This window comes from Drosophila busckii, chromosome 2L (genome assembly GCF_011750605.1).
Source record: "Drosophila busckii strain San Diego stock center, stock number 13000-0081.31 chromosome 2L, ASM1175060v1, whole genome shotgun sequence".
NCBI classification, from domain to species: domain Eukaryota; kingdom Metazoa; phylum Arthropoda; class Insecta; order Diptera; family Drosophilidae; genus Drosophila; species Drosophila busckii.
This window is the reverse complement of record NC_046604.1, coordinates 23896-44329: the sequence shown is the minus strand read 5'-3', so window position 1 is coordinate 44329 and position 20434 is coordinate 23896. Positions and strand designations below refer to the sequence as shown.

The window sequence follows — 20434 nt, the reverse complement described above, 5'->3', positions numbered from 1 at the left end:
CTCCAGGCATATATAAATATTTATTCGAGCTTCCGCTAAAAAAAACAAAAACAACAACGAAAATAGTTAAGAGCCTTTAAATTTTATTTTTATATTATATTATTTATAAAACTGCTTTAATGGCTATGTGAATGAACTGGGGGGATAGTTTGCAGACTGGTCTCATAAATTATGTGATTCCCCCCCTCGGGCGGTGCTTGGTAGTGCCAGGCGGATCTCCTTAGGTTGACTGTTCTTTAAAATTGACATTTATGCTTTGAATGTTTTGCTCTTTGCTTGTTTTCAACTTTATTTTCGCTCATCAATATGCAAATCAATGTTTATTTGCTTGATTATATAATTTATCAGCGTATGCGAAGATCGCTTGGAATTCAGGTTCAAGTTCTTTGCCATTAATTTAAGAGCATATTTAATCCTTTTAATGTCCCACATAGGCATTGGCATTTTGGCATCTCAGTATTGAACCTGCTGACACGTGCTGAAAGTAAGCTGCTGACCTTTTTGCCTGCCTGACTTCGTTTGCCAACGTCTGCTAATTGACCATGAAAATACATACTCATATATATATGTATATGTATATGCTTTTGTTTGTGTGTGCATTGTTTTTGGCATTTAGTAACACCTAATAGAAACCTAATTTATTGAGCCGACGCCTCACGTGGCCTGGCCCTTGTGCAGCATTAGAGGCCAGTCCCAGACCCAGTCCACAGTCCATGCTGTGTTTTAAACTTGTACTCTGTGTTTTTAATTAATCTCATTGATGCTCAGCTGATAGTTTTGTATGGCTGCGAATTTTTTGTGTTGTGCACCAACCCAAAATTAACACCAAGCTTGCATTAATTACCTTTATCTATGGTTTGTTTATTGTTTTTTAGCATTTATGTGAATTAACTTTTGTGTTGCCGACGCTTTTATGTGAGATGTTAAGCATATGTGCTTGGAAGTTTTTTTTTTTTAAAGCTAAGCCCAACAAATTAATATTAATCTTTACTTTTGTTTATTATGTTTGAAGAGTTATTATCAGAATGTTGAGCTAAAAGACAACTATTAGTTAGTAAATGCGACAAACGCTACGAAGCTGCTTAAGCTGACAGATTAACTTAATATGGGTCAACAGAACAGTAACAGTAACTCAAAGCAATATGCCAGCTTAAAACAAAATGTTCAACTCGCAGCTAAAGAGTCTAACAATAAGCTTATTTAATTTAAATTTAAGACATGTTTTCTATAATGAATATCTACTATACGTATGCAAGTATACAAATTGAAGATGATAATTAAATCAAGTTTAAAAATAGTCTTTGCTTAAATAAATGTATAAGCTTCAGCTTGCATTTACTTCGATAAATCTTTACTCTAGCATATTAGCTTGTTTAAATATTTTTTTCACCTCAGCAGACAGTTTTTCATTCTCTGCATTGTTTTTTTAGGAATGTTTTTTACAAGTTTTTGCGACTTGTAACGCTTCTTAGTGCATCCGTCGTTGTTGCTTTTTTTCTCGCACTTCGTTTATTGCATCTGCATAAATCAACATCCGCTGTTGTGTTTTTGTTGTGCATTTTATTTCTTTTTTGTTTTTTGTGTAGCCTGTAATCAGTTTTGGCCTAGTAGCCGGTTTATATTTACATCGATTTCCTGCGTACGCGACCTTGGCGAGTTCAGAAACCGCAGAAAAATAACAAAATAAATAAAGATTCCGCGAACTGTTGTCAATTGTTGCTAAACATGGGTATTTAAAACAGTAGCGCTTAAAATTCTTGTTAAATTTTATTGGCGTTTTGTATGCAAACACAAATTGCTCATACGCCCCGTGGGCTGTTGTTGAACTACACAATTGATTGACATGCTCGCGCCCCCGACCTTCACTGACTAAACACAGCCAGCTGTGCTGATATATAAAATATAAGTTTAACAGCTACAATAGATGCTCAACAATTTGTTTGTTTTTTTGATTTCCATAAATTGCCATAATTCGATGCAGACAAATCAAATGTCTAAAGATTTAAACAAGATCATGCGCGAAGACCCAAAAGCTTCCGTGACTGTGTGTTGGGTCAAAATAAAAAATAGTAATATAAATATCAATCGAAACCACAACTCACAATGAAGATGCTAATTGAGCTGAAACTAAGCCGAGAAGATATAATCAATCTATTTGGACAACAGCAAATGGTCAAGCTATAAATAAGTAAGCCAAAGAATAGCAGCGATACATATTGTGCAGTCTGACCTTAGCCTTTTGTTTTTGTTACTGTTATTGTTATTGCTATTGCATTTGAATGGAATTTAATCTCACCGAATTGTATTGGTAACGATTTGAATTTGGCTTTGGATGCTTAAGATTATGTATGTACTACCAAGAGCTAACATATGTATGTAGCCTTGGCTATATTGGTTATAAGCTTGAGTTTAAATTTAAAATAAATAAAAGCGAACTACAGTTTGATTAAAAATATAAACAGTCAATCTATTAAACAGAACTATTTCAACGCTTTTGCTTTTGAGCATTATTCAATAAATCGTTAAATATTATTTATAATTAGAAAATGACCCTCGCCAATGCGTAAACCCCAAAAAGAAAAAATCTGATTTGTTGCGCATAGAATATTTAGCATTAACATTGAGCCGTTGAGCTCAGTTGGAGCTGCTGACGACTCATCTGGGAATGCGTGAAGGACGCAACGCGTAATTGCAATTTGTGTTTTTAAGAAGCTCTGTCAAGCTTTTTTTAAATGCCTTTTTAAATGCCTGGCGCTGATGATATGAAATATGTTGCCAAATTTGACCCCAAGAGGCCCCGTCGCTTGTACAATTTACACATTAGTTGAAATTTAAATGTGTGTGTGTGATTTGTTTGAGTTTGGCAGCGGCTTTTGTCAAGCAACAACGAAAAGTGATTGGCAACAAATTAATCAAGACCTTGCCAAGATGAACCAAGACCACACTACACACACATATATGCATATAGTATATGTATAATTGAGTGTGTGTGTGTGTGTGTGTGTGTGTGTGTGTGTGTGTGTGTGTGTATAGCTTATGTGCAACTGTAGCTGTAGAATTAATCTGCCCACCAAAACTACAGATACTGTATCTATTAAACAGCAACTGCTGCAGCATCTCGAAGATTACGCAATTGGAAAAAAATGATTGATGTCTGCAATTTGGCGCATCTGTGTAAAACGACAGCTTGTTGTTGTGACACAAAAGAATTAAGTGCCCAGGCACATTTTAAATTCGTCACGGAAAACGTGACAAAAATTTTCATATGCACACAAAAAATAGAAAAAAAATATAAAGAATACTTAAGCGTATAGCTGAAAAAAATAGAGTTGAAGTTGCAAAATTTGACACACATCTCACACATACAAGCATACAACAGAATCTTAAGCTTTTATGAATGAGCTGCCCCCCCACACACTGTAGCACACTGTGCTACAAGCCAAACAATGCAACATAAACATGCCGCAAGCTAATTGCATAAGAGCAGTGCATAAACTGCCAGCAAACTTGTGTCTGGAGTTCATCATTTAGAATCGCCAGTTGTATCTCAATCAGCGTACATAAATCTGACAAATTATATAATGTAAGCAAAGCATTGAAGCTATCAATATCAATAGCCAATCAATAGCTAATTTAATATACTGCTGCTGCTGCTGCTGGGTAGGTGTGTGCGGAACATAAATGATGCTTAAGGGGGCAGTTACGGATATGGCAAGCTAGACCCCATAGAATGCTACATAACACGTCTAACACTCCATAATAGTTTGCATAATTTGTTTATATCTATTTTACATGCAGTTTTTATATTTACATCATCACAGCTCAAGTGCAAGCAGCAACAGCGTCGCCAAGTCAGACATTTGTTGTGCAGGCAGCAACACATTTGTTTTTTTTATTAAATATTTAAATGCACTTTTCACACAATTGATTTGCCAGCTTCGCCTAGAGTATTTCAGTTTCGTTCTTTTGCTTCGCTCACTTAAGTTGCCTTTGGGCTGGGGCGTGTGCGCTGTCATGATTATGAAATCAATTCAACATATGTTTGGCCGCATGCTTATGAGCTATAAATCAGAAGCGCTTACTCAGTCTATAGCTTTATGCTTGTACCAACTGATGAGAACAAAACAAAAGACTTAGGTAACGAACGCGATTATTATGGGGCCTGATTGTGAGCAACCTTCGCTTGCGCTTCGCCAGCGGCTGCTGCTGCTGCTGCTGCTGGGTGGTGCAGACAAACATAAATTGTTGATTGCTTTTGCCTAGTCAGCTTAACAAGGTTAAGACTTGTGTACAGTTATAATCAAAAGTTTTACCAAACTTGCGAAATTTAGTTTACAATAGATGCTTCTTAAGGTTACACTTAGAGAAACAGATACCACAACAAAGCAAAACAAAGCCAACACCACCACCACCGTATTTATTCGTATTTAAAATTTATATGCTTTGCATTCGTTATTGATGCGCGTTTTTATGTTAATTATAATATGCAAATAATTTTGTTGAAACTAGTTTCAATTTTGGTCTTTACTACTTTCAGAACAACTTTTTAAACTGTTTACTGACATTAATTATCTGGTGTATCCACCACAAAGATTTACTCACTTACGTACAAGACCGTCTACTGACGCGTGACTCCAGTCGGAATGGAGACCAATGAACTCTAGCCTTTAATGCACACAATAAACACAAGCCCAGAGCACTGACGTATAGTATTTAATATTAAGCAAAAATGTTTATAAAACATCTCTGAGCCCAAAAGCTGGTCGCACGCCCACTTTAGCCACTGCATTGCAGTTTGGTTGGCTTAACAGTTTCAGGGTTGCCAGGTTTTTTTTTTATTTCTAATTTTTACTCATCAGCAAACGGCGTCAGCTTGTTGGCGTTTTGGCGACCTCATCTGTCAACAGTATTAGAAGCGCCAACCATAACAACAACAGCAACAACAGCAATAAAAACCACAGACCAGTCACCTTAAAAATCTGACCTGAGATTTTTCAGTTGTTGCTTCGATTTGCGGCACGCAGATGCACACTTAAACTCAAAATTGTTATGGAATATTTTACATATTTGTTTTACAAAAACAGCAAAAAGCAACAACTATAAAAACAACATAAAACGACGTGTCCAACTTGTTGTAGTACGCGGTCAAACAAGTGCACTTTAGAAATTGCTCATAAATCATAATACAAAGTCGCAAGCCAACTGAAACAAGTCAGTTTTAAGTAGTAATTGTAGAAGATGAAGAAGAAGTGTTAAGTGCAGACTTGTTGTCATTATCATGAGTATAAAAATTATTTTTATGACAGCAGATGCAGATGCGAGCGTGCCTAGGGCGCCTGCATACAAGTTTTGAAATCGTTAGAAAATTAATTCACGTGCGCATCTCTAGTCTGCATACAATAAATAATTTAGCCTACTCTTGGCTTAAGTGTGGGCCTTTTGATCTGCCCGATTTGTAGCATCAGTTCAAGGGCATTAACAATTTTTCAGAGCGAAAGGCTTCTAAGCTTAAGCATCTTCAAGAACATTCAAGATTCAGCTTCATTAAAAAAATGCTATGTTTGTATTCAACTTTAGCTATAGATATGGCGTTAGTTTATTAATTGCATGCATAACGACTCGTGCCAAGCGGCGACCACTTTTTAAAATACCCAACTACCACACACAATAATAATATACATATGATATATGTATATATACACGATATATGTAGCTCTGAGTCTACACGGCCTGCTCTTAACAGTTTAGCGATGTGTTGATGTTGTTGATGATGATACCAATACCAGTTTGCCTCAACCTTGGACCAGCGACAACAACAACAACAACATTATACGTACCAAGCTAGTAGCTGACAGTGAAGAGCACTTCTTGAGCTTGAGACAACCGTCCCGGCCGTACCGTCGCATCTCAGCTCGCAGTGCCACTCTGTAGCATACACGCGGATGCGAAATAAACAAAAGTGAATGTAAGACATAAGCTACTTGATGACGTTGCCCAAACTCGTGACAGAACCATAAACTAGCTTAATTTTTTTTTAGTGGGGATGCCAACATGTGACTGGTTCCGCTGTGGAACTCAAGCTGCTGATATTTGGGTCTGCGTAAGCTGCGGCCCTGCACGCATCGAGTGCAGCCGGCCATGACTTTGATGGACCTATGAATGAATCTTTGCCAGTTAATGAATTGCAAAGGATTGCAGACAGCTTTTGGAGTCTCAAACGCATTGACGTAGTCAATTGCTAATCACCCATAATGCTTACGTCCAGACATTTTTCATGTGAATTAGTATTGATTTAATATACACTCTAATATAATCAGTTACCGGCTTTTTTATGACCTTAACACATATGCTAACGCTAAACAATTTCAAGTACAAATTTTAATTAGGGATTGTGTTAAATATTTGCAGCTGATAAATATCAGATACCAACGCTTGTGTTGGCCTTGGTGCATCAGGGATTTAGTGAAATGCTTGGCACATAAATTTAAATTCAAATCAACTCCGCGGTTTTTATTTTCACCTTTTCCTTGGTATTAGCCTACCCCCACAATTATTTCTTATAGTATTAATTAAGCAGCACTGGCGCTTGTCATTCAATCTAGTATATTTAGTAGCGATGGAAAACAATCGATAGCTTCAAAACATGCTTGTCGATAGCGCGCTATGGAACTCTGATATGGTGCCGAATTTAAATGAAGTTTGGTATGAATTTCAATTACTTTCCATAATATAAAGTAATGCACTCTGTTGCGTCAGTTGGTGCACAATTCAAATTGATCCTTGATAGCAAATACAAGTCAAATAATATAGTGGATTTACAGTACACATTAGGAATAGTCTAAAATTGTTTTAAATATATGATGTTAGTGTATTTTTTAAGCACAAAAGAGAACGACAGCCAGCCTATGCACATATAAATATAGCTACGTATCTACAAATTGGAACCAACGAAATAACAGCCAATTGGTATTGATATTGAACTCCACCCACATAATTGCAAGCCCTTTTGGTCAAGGTAGAGGAAAGAGCAATGCAAAATTACCATATCATGCTGCAAGCCAGCAATGAGCGCAATTCGATAGCGTTCCCCCACTCCTTGGCAGCGTTGCTGGCCAGTTTTGAGTTGATTACTCGATACCAAATGGCCAGTAATGTCTTTATCCCTCTTTAAAAGCAGTTCTGGTTGGTCGTCGCCGCAGACACAGTACACAGTAACAGGCAACAGCTGACTGCTATCTTGTAAAAACAATACACACAGATACAAATGCGAATGCCCAGTGCACGTATTTGGCGGCAACACACAGATACTCACGCGTGCGACTGTGTGAACGACAGCCAATGAGTTTGCCATCCAACTATATCAGGGCAGACGTCTGCTAAAATTGCTGCGCGCCTGGTAGTCGGTTTGTGCAATTCGACAACACAAAATTTTCGAAGTTTCCACTGGGCGACGGCCTGCCAACCAATAAAGCGATATTCTCAGTTGTGTAGATAGAAAATTCCCTGTAGTTCCTTCGACCAAGATGGCTGCTTATACACAGCAATGGAATATTGGGTTATAGACACTCTAGCACTTTGCTAATTAAAAGCCAGTACAAATCGAAAGAGTGTTCTATACTCACTTGATCCAGCCGCCTGCCCACGTATGATTCCGAGAGTTGCGACTGCGCCGGCCCCGCCATATGAGTGTGGCAATAAAATAAACGGAAACAACTAACACACAACCTCCTTTCTAAAAAAGAAATACGAGCGGGTATAAATTAAATTGCTTATATATTGAATGACTCGGCAATATGCATAATTTAATCGTTGCTCTGCTAGCTACGAACGGGCAGCCTGTCTACAGTCTCACCGCACGTGGGCTAGTCCTGCTCCACATTGACGTTGTCGTTCGCCAGGTTCACAGGAATGAGATCGCACCTCTCATACCATAATACAGCCCCCACCGCACCTACATGCTTCAAGTCGCTTCTCTGGCTACTTGTAATGCGAGCATGTGTGAGTGAATTGTGTACAAACGAGTGGCATTGGCTGTTTGATGGAGCAGCTGCTGGAAAATGCTGTTCGCCTCATAATCAACTGAAATATCGGTAGTTTTACTCGCCGCGTGACCGATGGCGTGACGACACAACATTGATTCCTCCCTATTTTGTTATAAATTACTTTTAATTTCATAAAGCAGCCACAAAATGGAGAAAAGAGCAGCAGAGCCAATTGCAAGTTGGGTCCACCAAGTGGAAGTTGCGCGAATCAAGTCAAATTCAGGTTAAAAGACAATTAGCCAGAAGCAGCGAGTCGAAAAATTCTCGGTAAATTTGAAAGAGTACAGCAGTTCGCAACGATACAGAGATGGATTTCGTTTGAAATTCAACCAAATTCATTAAACAATATAAAACACAATCACTTCAATATATTTACTAATGTGTTTATTCTGCACAAATGTATAATTAAAGTTAATTTCATTTCATTCCTTTCGGTTTGCTCATATGTATCTCTTGTCCACAGTTAAACAGCGACAAAACTTTAGTTTGTCAGACACTATCGTAGTAGTTATCATAAAACTTATAGTCTAATATGTTTTAAATCTTAAATTCAATTGCTTTTTACTTTAAGTTCATTTGTGTAATAGAAAACTAGTATTATTTCCAAGATGTAAATTTATTTGCAGTGGTTAGTTTCTAATTGAAGTATTCTTTTCATATGGTATGTATATTTATATTGGCTAACAATATTTGGCTTGTTGGATCAAATGATGTATGGACATACATATACTACTATGTAATGTATGTTTGTATGTATAATGTAATGTATGTTGGATGAAACTTAAAGTTGCTTTATTTTATACGTTATTTCTTGTTTGGTTCAGTGTGTTCCATAAATAGACTTTATTTCGTTTTTGTAATACATTTTCTTCTTTTGCAAAAAGGGACGGTAAAATTACAATAAAATCATTTTGAAATATATTCGAGTACGAGTTGAATCACTTTCATAAATAATTTCTATAGGCAACTGTAATATTTTTTAGTTATTCTCTGTGCTTGTGAGTGGACGACGTGGGTGTATGTGTGTGTGCCTCATTGTGTGTGTGTGTGTCTTAAATATAAATTCAATTTAATGGCTCGGTAATTTACACAATATACGTTGTTGTATATATCCATTGTTTCAATTTTCAATGCAATCCTTTTCCGTTACAACAAAAGCGAATTTAAACAAAACAAAAGCAACAGATACTGCTTGGATAAGGTTCTGGGATGATAAATAACGTGCGTTCACTACTCTGTGTTTTGGTTTTTTTAATTAGCTACGATAATAATAATATTTGTTTAAACATTAACGCTTTTGTTTGTTATGTTAAGTTGATTAAGCTGCTTGCTAGTCATAATAGAGTATTCTAGGTTAAAGGCTGTGTTTCTACGCAAATAATAAGAAAATGCTCCACAAAAATAAATACATTCCCAACTGGGAATGGTTAAACCAAAATTAAAAAACAATTCTTGCTAAAAATATGTCTTAGGAATAGGTTTTTATTTATTTTTATTTTTTTTGTGTTTAAGATTTATTAATTAAATTAAATAATAATGCACAAATTATATGATATTTATATTAAGCTATTAAACAAACAAAAAACTACGTTTTCTTCTCATTTCAATTGCAAACATAAATTAATTTACTACATTTTCAATTCAATACAAAAACTTCGTCTTTGAGACGCAGCCCATTGCTACACATAGTACTATAGTATATTTTCCAATAAGTATATGTATAATTTACACTTGGGGGGGGCTAGTTGAAATCTACTTTCAATGCCCTATAAAAAACTATTTGCTTGTTCGCTTTTACGTACAGTTTGGGCCATTAGAAGAAAAAAAATACTCATTTAGTAGTTTCTTAGGCCAATTAATACAAAAGTTGCCATTTGTCAATTTCAATTTCAGTTTTCAATATCATTATCATTATCAATTTTCCGTATCGTTTTAGTTTTATTCAGTTTCGCTTGCGCACAGCGTTGTTGATAACAAAAATCAAAAAACAGTCAACGCGATAAGTTAACAAAACTCAAACGTAAACGAACTAAAACATATCATCATTGTTGTTGTAGAAAAATACAATTATTACGTTAGTGTTGATTTGTTTTTTAATTAAATTAATTGGACGTTTAAGTAACTAACCGTTAATAACTTTTTGTGGTTGCTTGATTTGCCTAACACAAAGCTTTCGTCTAACTAAACTTTTAATAAATACAAATAGAAACAGATACAATGAATTATCATTTTAAATAGGAAAGACACATTAAGCCGCACTGGCCTCGTTCTCAAATACATATTGCAGTATTCTGTTGCTTGAGTGTGTGTGTGTGTGGGTTAACTTCTTTTACAACTTAAGCAAAGTATAAACTAAAGCCAAAAGTTTACGCTGCACGCTAATCTTATGTTAGAATGGATTCGCATTGCTGCCAGCCGGATTTCTGCTTGACGGACGCGTGCTGAACGAGGGTTTGCCGCTGGTGCCGCGCTGCGGTTGCATGGGACGGCGTACATGACGCAATTCGCTGTGGATAAGGCAACAGAAGCAAATTAGTTTATAGCAATTAAACATAAAGTTTAGTTAGGCAGTTGCATAAATTAAATTTTGGTATTATACGAAAACGAAACGTTGCAAGCTCAGTCAGTGGGTTAGGCGTTAATACAGCAGCAGGTTAGTGCAACATGCACTGAACACATTTGCCACATGCATAATGCTTACCAAGTGCTGAGTGATTGTTCAGGGGTTGGGTTTCTTTTTTGGTTTTTGTGGATATTTTACAGGGGATTTTGATATGAGCAATAATAAGAGTGTTGTATTGTATGACTAGCGCCCCAAATGCACCCACCGATCCATTTCCATTTCCTCCAGACGCTGCGTTAGCGCCAGCTTCTGTTGCACAGCCAGGCGCAGCAGCTGATTGAGTGTCTTCTTCTCCTCCTCAGCTGCCTCTAGCTGGCGATTCAGATCATCCACCTGGGTTACATACTCCTCGCAGCGTGCAGCAAACATGGCACGCAGACCTGTGCAACAAATAAATAAATTAGCAAATAATTATATTTTCAGGTATTATGCTGCTTACTAGAGAAAGTGGCTGCATCCTCCTTGAGCAAACGTAGCTCGTTGCGCAGCTTGGACATTGTGTCGCTCACAATAATCTTTTCGTTCTCATACTTGGACTTGAGATTGGTCAACGCCACCTCGGCGGTCTGTTTGTTTGACTTGAGCACATTACGCAGTGTGCCGATTTGTTCGCGCTTTACGCTCAGCAAGCTCTTGAGCTTGACTATCTGCTCCTGCAGTTCCTCCAGCTCCTCGGTGTTGCCCTTTTCAACAGCTGTAAGTGCACAAAAAAAAAATAAATACAAGCACAATTTACACATTAAATGCAAACTTACGTTCACCCCCCTCGACGCGCACTTTGTGCTTATTCAAATCGATGGTGTGCTCAACGGCGTTCTTCAGATGCTTGATCTGATCGCTGACAGTGTCGACATACTTCTTAATCTCCACCGAATCTGCAAGTCCCTGCAGATCTTCAACGATTTGTGGCCGTGCTATGAACACATCTGACTTGAACTGCGATTGTATGGCCGTAAGCGAATCGTTCTCAAAGCTGCAAAGCAATAATTTTAGTAACAATTCAATAAGCGAAACATTTAGACGCACCTCATGTCGTCGCTCTTGTGATCCAGCAGCACGCGTGTGGGCGTTTCGCCATTGACAGTGCACACCAGATGATACAGCTGCGCCAGATCATCGCTTAGGGCAACCAAAGTGCTGCGCGCCGAGCCCAAGCTCTGGCCAGCGTTCTGGGAAATGTGCGTCAGTGTCTGCACATCGCTCTGCAGGTCGAGCGACTTTTGTTCGGTGGCGAGCAGCTTGTTCTTCAGATTGGTCACCTCGTTGCGCAGCGTGGTGGTAGCGTCCGTGTAGTTCAAGCCCTTCTGCAGCTCGGCAATGTCAGTCTTGAGGCCATCGATTTCCTTGGCGGAGAGTGTAAACCAATTTGTATATTGTGTAATAATGCCGCGTAGCTGCTGCTGCAGTTGCTCGTCCTGTTGCTGCTCTTTAGCGCTGGCTGGTGACTGTTCCTTCACCTCAATTTGCTTCTTTAGCTGCACCAGCGCGTCCACGTGTGCGGCCAACAGCGCCAGGCGTGACATAAAGTTCTGCAGCTCGTTCTGTGACTTGTCCAGACTGGTCTGAGCCTCACGCAAATTGCTGGTCAAATGCGATTTCTCATTCTCCATGCTCTCGAGCTGCTTTTCCAGTTTCTTCAGCTCGTTGAGATGTATTTCAGAGAAGAGATCGCATTTAGTGCCGTCGGGTGATTTGAGCTCTGTGCTGAGATCAGCCTCGAGACGTTTCAGCGCTAGATTCTCCTCCTCGCCGTCGGAGTTGTTGCTGGCATTATCCTCCATGTTGTTGCGTATGCTGTAGGCCAAATTGCTTATATGATACATGGACTCGCGATTCAGATGTCCATCCAGCTCCTTCTTAAGCGCATACTTGGCTTCACGTTCGCCTTGCAGCGCCTCCAGCGCTTCCTCCATTTGCTTTTCCGCAATCTTTTTGAGATTGCCCAGCTCATCAACCTGCTGATTCAATAGCTCTACCTCCTCGGTCAGCCGGCGTATTTCATGCTTGGCGCCTTCAAACTCCACCTGTCAAATACAAATACATTAAATTTATTTATACTGTTTATAAACCTATAAAAGTGACTTACCTGCGAGCTTCTCAGGCTGGACACCTGCTTCTGCAGCGATATGTTCTCCTCCTCTAGCTCGGAGTATTCACTCAGCATGCGCGTCTCGCGAAATTTCAAATCCTTCAGCTCGGATTTAAGACGCAAGCGTTCCGCCTCATTGTCGCTCTTGTCACGGCCAATGTCCGAATTCTCCTGCAGCATGCGATCGCGTTCATTGCGCACACGCTCCAGCTCATGGCGCAGCTGCTTGCTCTCATTCTCCAGATCGAGTATTTGCAAATTGAGTGAAGTCTCGCGAGCAGCAGACTCATTGAGCAGCGCATCCTCCTGCTCTATGCCGGTCTTGTTTGTGACCTTCTGTGAGGTTTGGAATTTCGTGAGAGCCTGTTAAGATAACCAAAGAAAAGGGTTTGAATTAGTTACAGTAAATATATGGCAAACTTTTTTTTAAATTTCGATGAAGCAACTAAGCTATACTATCATTGATTAAGTTTACTGCCTTAGAGCTATTTAAAGTTTTTCGATTTTTGCGTCCTAAGCACGAAAATAAAATTCGAAACATATTAAGAATTTTTAATTTTTTGAATTTTTATTTAAGCAAACATCGAATACACGAATATTTTAAGCTCAGCAGCAGTCGAATTAAAATATTGCTTACAAGTAAATATATTGAAATTTTTGTTTTTATTACTCTGGCGTATCGTTCACTGCTTGTTTAATCAGCAACAGTCCATACACAACTGACCTGCTAGCCGCCCACCTGCCAGCCTCCCACATACCCACCCACCCCCTCATGTAAGCTGCTCTGCTTATCGTACGATGCCTGGCGCTGGTTTCTGTTTTGTTTGCATTAACCGCTATATATATGCAGGTAAACCAGACTGGCTTTAAGCTTAACTAATTTAAGCCACATTGTTAGTTCACAACGTTCATGGCTTGTATTGAATATTGCATTTGTATTATTCAATTAAATGTTCTTATTAGAAGAAAAGTGCAATAAATGCAGAAAAAAACGAATTAAAAAGCAAATATATTGTTATTTACTCCAGCACTACATAACTGTATGTACTACACGTTTTATTATTATTTTTCACTCCCTTGCGTACGGCAGTGTTCATAGCAATCATAAAAGTTAGCAGCCTGCCATTTTTATTGCAGTCATTTGCATGTGTAAGTCAAACAACAAAAGCAAAGCAAAGCTCAGTGCGTCAAATGGGGGCGTCGTCAGTCACTTGGGAACTGTATCTGACGACCACGCAATTGCACTGCTCCCCCCCCCCCATCCTCTCTTTCTGTTAGTTTGCCTGGTTACATTTTTCATTAAATGATGCGATTTGCTCCCTTTTCTTTTTGGCATTTTTTCCATTACTACAAATGTCCCAATGGAGCTGCAGCTTGTCTGCTGACTAAGCTTGACTTTATTGGATTTTGTGTCTTTTATGCGACTTCGTTTAATTGCAAATATATTGCAAAGGCAGCATATTATTAAAAATATAAAAAATGAGTTAACTTAACTGAGAGACTTGTGAAAAGAAATCTTTGTTTAAAGCATTAAAATTAAACAAATGTAAGCTTTCATTTGCTGAATTTCTAGCAGCTCATTCTCATTCATTTCTCGCAGTGTAGTTACACAATTATATGACGAGTCCAGCAGCAGGATGGAGGTTAAGTTTGCCGCCAGCTTTAATTGAAATCTCGCCGGGCAGTCGTTAGCTCTGTACGGCCATTTGGAGTACGTGCTTCAGAGGCTGCAATCGTTGCGAGTCGCCACTTGAAAAGGGAAAGAGAAAAGTTGCAAGTGGGCGCACAGCAGTGACCACAAAGCTGAAAGAGAATGAGAGGCTGAAGTGCAGGCGGCAAAGCAGAGCAACCTGCTTCTTTTTCTTTTTTAAATGCTGTGTAATTAGCACAGCTGGGCAAATCTTTGTCATGGTGACAAAAACAACTAACGACGCCTTAACCCATTGACGCCACACAAATTGAAACGGAAATAGCCTGAATAGCTGCAGCTTGACAGCTTAGCGTTGAGCTCTCTCTCTCTCTCTTGCTGCTTTCTTTACTTTTACCCTTCGTATAATTATTGTGCATAGCTTTGGGCGACGTCAGCGTCAGCGTCGCTTTTTTTAATCTCAATTTGACAAACACACACACAGCCAAACGAACGTTTCAGGCTGTGCCACAATTTGAGGCAAGTGCATTTCGTTAATTAGTGCGGGCGAGCAACACAAAAGGGTTGCTAGCAATGAATGCCGTTTGCTTGAGGAAATTTGAGCAGCTCAATGTTGTCATTTGTTTTGTATGCAGTCGCACAGTGGCGCCATCTAGGCTAACTATAGAAATTAAATGGTGGTGGCAGCGTAAATTAAACAAAGGGTTAAGAAATTATGAAATTTGAGCTGCTACTATTATTAAATTAGAAGTCTTACTAAACCTGGTTAGTGGCGCCATCTATAGAAAGCAAAACTGTGCAAGTTGCATAATCCCATTGGAAAAATAAATTCACAACTGAATGGCGTTTAACAAATCCTTTGCCAGTGACACTCGCATTTGTATAAAAACGCAGCAGCAACATCAAAAGCGACACACTAAATGGAATAACAGCAGACAGTGATAAATAGTCGGAGCAGAGAAAGAGAGAGAGTGCAGAAAAAAGAAATCCCGACGAAGAAATTATAATGATTTGACGCTGATGTTCTGTTCAGCTGGCGCAAATTGCAATTCTACGGCAATCAAATCCGGGCAGACAAAGGGTTAAGGCAGTTGTGTGGGTCTTGGGGGGTGGGGAGGGTTAACTGCTGCGCTTGAGCTCTGACAAAACATGTTTCCGGACCTTGTTGCAGTGCTGGCTTGGCTTGGCTGCTGTTTGCTGCAAGGGAAATGAGCAGGAAAAATGCTGCCAGTAAACTAGACGCCCCCCACCCAACGGCGCCTGCTCCACCCAATGACGACGACGACTGCTGCTGCTGCAATGAAAATGTAAAGCATCAGTTGGGCGCACCAGAGCAATTTCAGCTCTGAAGGATGCACGACAGTTGCAGTTGCACATCTATTTGTTGTTGTCTCTTCATTGTCGTCGTAATGGGCATGCAATTTATTTGCACAAACTTATTTCGGGGCGCTGATTGGCTTCCGGCATGGCCGATAGACACTCTTTATGAGCTGCTGCATCCTTGGAGTGTTGCCAATTTGAGTGCAAGCCATGCTCTCCTGGTCAAAGCAGCTTGGTCACGTTTATAGCCAGTTTGGCGAATTGGCTGCTAAGTGCAAATGATTTTTATGGCTTATGGCAAGGCACAGTCGCTACAGGCGACAGCGACAGAGTTGACAATGCGCTGTTATCCTTGCCTCAGCATGTGCCGCATGCCGCATGCTGTGTTGCTTATTGTTTTGCCGCGGCAGAGAATTGCATTTGTATTCATATATACATGTTTCCCCATTTCGTTAAGAGCCCCATTTGTGCACTCGCATATCCTTTTGTAAAGGACATTATAGCTTACATTGAGATCATGAATATAATGCGCGCATTTGTGCGAAGAGATTGCAATTGTAACAACTTTGGTGCGCACAGAGCGCAAAACTATCGCACGTAATAAATGTAAATGCTATCGATAGTATCGATATTTTTGTCGAAAGACCTAGACAACAATTCCCTGAAAATGTTTGTGCACATTAAAATACTTTTTTGTGTGCTACGAGTGCTATAATGCTATCGATAGTATCGATATTTTTGTCGAAGCTATGACGATGACTTTTCAGCACTACGTTGAATGAAAACAGCTTGAATTATATGTTAACAAAATAGTTCAAAGAAACCGTTTATGCTTTCTAGCTATAATTTGTATGCATCTTTATATATAGTGCAGTCTTATTCTTATTTAAGTCGTGGCTGGCACCCGCATTTAGTTTTTGTGCTGGCTTCCCATTTGGCTGAGAGCATAATTTCGTCTGCTTTTGTCACACACATTTTAATGCTGAAATTACACACATTTTCTTAGCGGCTCTTGTCCTCTTTGGCTCTTACACTCATTTCCATTTTGGCGACATTTCAAATGCAGAGAGGGAGAGAAAAAAGTGTCAAATGCGTGCATTGACATGAAGGCCACAAGTGTTGGCTGCCCCAGCAGTAAGTAGTTGTCGTTGTGTTTGCAACAGATTTAAATTTCCAGTGGGTAGCGCCAACGGGGGGAGAGGAGCAGTAGATCGTTTGGGCCACATTGTCACTTGGCACAGCAACAAACTGTTCAGTCATTCATGGCCTGCTTTATCAACGTGCAGCAGCAAACACAGACATCAAAGTGTGCGGGGGAGGGGGTGGGGAGTGAGAGAGAAATAGCGGGAGAAGGAAATTGTTATGAGTCGCACCTCCGAAAATTCCGTTAGCCCAGCGTCATAATGTGGGCAATCTGTTCTATTTGTAGAGTCGCCTGGGCATATTGCAACAGCACGTTGCGACAGCTGGGCAGAGCTCTGGCTACTCTGCCACCGCCGCCGCCCCCTTTAGGCAATTTAGTTTGGTTGCCTCGCTAATCCAACCACAACGAAGTGCAGCAGAGATATGGAGTGTCTATAGAGCATGACAGGACAACAGACACGCAAGCCACACACACACACACCCATTGTTTGGTCCTGGTTGTGGTTGCTGTTTGGCCTCGCCTCGTTCGCCTGCCTGACTGTGTTAATATTTGCTGAACTTAATTAAAAATCTTTTCCAATTTGCATAAAGCTTATGTTATGTTGTCATTTGTAGCGGTTGCCGTTATTGTGGCTCTGCCTGTTGCCGCAATAGATGGCGCTTTAGTATATTTGCATGCACTGGCAGAAAAAAGTTAATTCAAGCTTTGTAAATAGAAATCGTTTGCTTATGTATTTATGAGCAGCCCGTAAACGCTTAAGTAACAAACTTGGGCACATGAATTTTGCTCACTTTAAAATTCTTTTAGTTATATGCATAGTTTACAAACAATATCCCTTTGGCTGTCTACCGTACATGGAGCGAAAATAACTGCATTAATTATTAAAGTTTGTATTAAAAAGTTGTTTGACTTTTGTACATGGCTGCCTGGACTGCAGTCAAAGTAACTAAGTTAAGGGCAAACAAGAACGGACAGCAACTAGCAACTGGACTGCAAGTCCCCAGGCAAAATGTCCTTGGCGTTGGCGTTTGGGTTGTGCCTTGTCAGACTAGCCATAAAATATGGCCATCATATATACACACACACACACACACATACACACGCACACATAGGACCACGCACACATGTGTGCATGTGTTTTATGGCTCTTGTTTTTGTTGCCTCTTAATTGCCGTCCAAACAACATGTGTACTAAGTGTAGCAATACCAACGCCCCATTTACGCCCACAAATAGCCAAACAAATATTTGTTGCCAACAACTGCAAGCCAATTTCTCACAGTTATCCTGTTCAAAAAATAGAAACTGCAAGCTCGCTTTGCTGCAGATAATTGCAACCGCTGGCTATAAAATATTCTATTAATTTCAGCCAGGCTAATTTGACGTCGCAACCACCGTTAACTGGGCCCGCAGGCTTGACAGCTTGATTATAAAATGCAAGTGAAAATATGTCTAACGCCCACCCACCCAACCAAACGCCCACTCAAGTGGCAGCGAGGCAGACAGACAGGCAGTGACAAAATGCCCGCAGAGTGTTGAAATTTATTTAATTTTTTTTCCTACCTGTTAAGCCCTCTATGTGTGTGTGTGTGTGTGTGTGTGGGAAATAGTATGTGGGGTACTCTTGTTAAAAGTTCAGTTGAGTTCAAAGCCAACAAGGTGGAAACTACTCAGCAAGCTAGCGGACTAATGGCGCAGAGCAGGTTCCAATTAAAATAAATAAAGCGCATAAACAACAAATAATAAATAGGTTCATTTAAATAAATGATGAAATGAAAAAATATATAAACAAATTAATCAAGATGCCTTTTTGATATGAGCTAATCAACAAGAACTATAAAATCAAATGTCATAAGCATGGATCAAGCTTGATTAATCGCGATATTTTGTAATCACGAGCGCTTATCACGCACATCTCTAGTCTCCAATCAGTTTGCGCATTGTTTTGGCAACGAGTAATTAACATCAAAGGCTTAGACACACACACAGAATGGGGTAAAGCAAAAATAAAAGAGAAATAATAATAATGGGACGTTGGACAAAACTATTGCAAAGCTCGAGTCTTGACAAAAGGACAAACTTTGTTGTGGGCTTGGAAAAAAATTCCAAAACGGAAATGCCAAACAATTGGCCTTGCCTAATTGGCCGAAATGAGAATAGGGAAGAGCGGCGCTCTATGCAAAATATAGGTGCAAAATGGAATAGCAAAATATATTGGGCATGCCGTAATAAAAAAACGGCAAATCAGCAGCAACAACAACAACAAAGGCAAACGAACTGTGTTGGCCAAATCGAGCGCTTATCGTTTAAGAGAGTTATTGAGAGCGAGCGGAAGAGCGCTTTCAATCAAAGAGATAGCGCGGGCGTGCACTGAGGCGGCGCCATATACCGCAAGCCCGGTTTATAGAACGCTCCAAGCATGTGACCACAACTGTATAGTAGGTGTTGTTGTTAGCGGCTGCTCACTGTGCATGCCAACTAGACAAATTGAAAAGCGATTGCAAAACTTTTGCTGCACAAGTGTGTGTGTGTGTGTAGATAAGCGGAAATTGGCTTAGAAACAGCCAGCGCAGCTGTTAACCTGGCAAAGAAACTTACCTCCTGTGTTATATCCAGCTCATGGCGTGTGTTCTCATACAGTGTTTCCAGCTCTTCACATTTTTGCTCCAGCGCTGATTTCTCCTCCAGCAGCGATAGACCATACTGAGCGGACTGTGCGCTAGCGCTGGACACTTGGTCAAGTTCGCGTGTCAGACGCTCCACTTCCATGCGCAGCTCCTGCTCATTTCCAGCGTCATCGCTGGCATTGGCAGCGGACATGTTGGGGGCGTAATGGGACTAGGGGAATGTGTAGAACTTTAGGACGGCACCACAAGTTGTTTGTAGGCGTGACAAATGCAGCTGCTTCTGTTGCTTGGGCGGAATTATTTTTTTTATGTATATTTATTTATTTCTTTTTGGAGGGAAATCAATAAGAAAAAGTAAATTCTTTTGGCTGCTGCTGTTCGTTCCCGCACCACACAACAATAACACAAAGCTCACTCACAGCGTGCGTGTGTGTTTAGTTATGCGTGTGTGTGTGTGTGTGTGCGTTTCACCTTTTCTCTTTTGTGCTGCTATTTCACTTGAGCGTTAAAGGTGTCATAAAAATTGGAGTTTGTCTGTTTTTATATATTGAAACAAAACGCACTTGTTTATTCCACTTTCAGCACAAACACTTTAATGCCAGGATTCAGCACTTTAAATGCACACTTGCTACGCTTTAAACACAAGTTGTCGGGACGGGAAGTTTCAATTAACATTCTGTATCTCTGCCCGTCGACATGACATCACACAATTTTCAATCCACTTTCATTTCTTTATACTTCTTGGCTGACCAGTTGCCAAAAAAGAGCGCTAGCAGCAGCCACACTTTTATTTTACGTATTTTTCGTTGCACTTTAGACGGAATTTGTTGTCAGCAATGCGCCCCTTGCCAACTTGTTAATGTTTAAACAGAATTTTCAAAGCAAATGCAAAAAATAAACTTGCTTGTTGTCTTCTGGTTGCCATCTGGAAATAGCAAACAGT

At 39.8% G+C, this 20434-nt stretch overlaps 1 protein-coding gene across 2 annotated transcripts; it reads right to left on the bottom strand.

Annotated features, from left to right (window-relative positions):
• Window positions 1-9619: 9619 nt before the first annotated feature.
• Window positions 9620-20420, bottom strand: LOC108607911 (protein bicaudal D). 2 transcript variants are annotated; one of them, XM_017999025.2, is made up of 7 exons: window positions 19463-20418; window positions 12752-13117; window positions 11692-12689; window positions 11421-11638; window positions 11105-11359; window positions 10871-11045; window positions 9620-10549 (listed from the first exon to the last, which is right to left on the bottom strand). In XM_017999025.2, exons 1-7 carry the CDS (start codon window positions 19682-19684, stop codon window positions 10432-10434), a joined length of 2352 nt encoding a protein of 783 aa, XP_017854514.1. In that variant the 5' UTR covers window positions 19685-20418; the 3' UTR covers window positions 9620-10431. The 2 variants fall into 2 exon arrangements, 1 of the variants encoding a protein (XP_017854514.1); XR_001915526.2 differs by having other exon boundaries at window positions 10458-10549; window positions 10744-11045; window positions 19463-20420.
• Between the last annotated feature and the right edge of the window lie 14 nt (window positions 20421-20434).

Coding starts and splice junctions, on each gene's coding strand:
- LOC108607911 (XM_017999025.2), bottom strand. CDS start 19,684: ATGTCCGCTGCCAATGCCAGCGATGACGCTGGAAATGAGCAGGAGCTG. Junction 11,639..11,691: donor CACAAGAGCGACGACATGAG/GTGCGTCTAAAT, acceptor ATTGCTTTGCAG/CTTTGAGAACGATTCGCTTA. Junction 11,046..11,104: donor GGATGCAGCCACTTTCTCTA/GTAAGCAGCATA, acceptor TTTGTTGCACAG/GTCTGCGTGCCATGTTTGCT.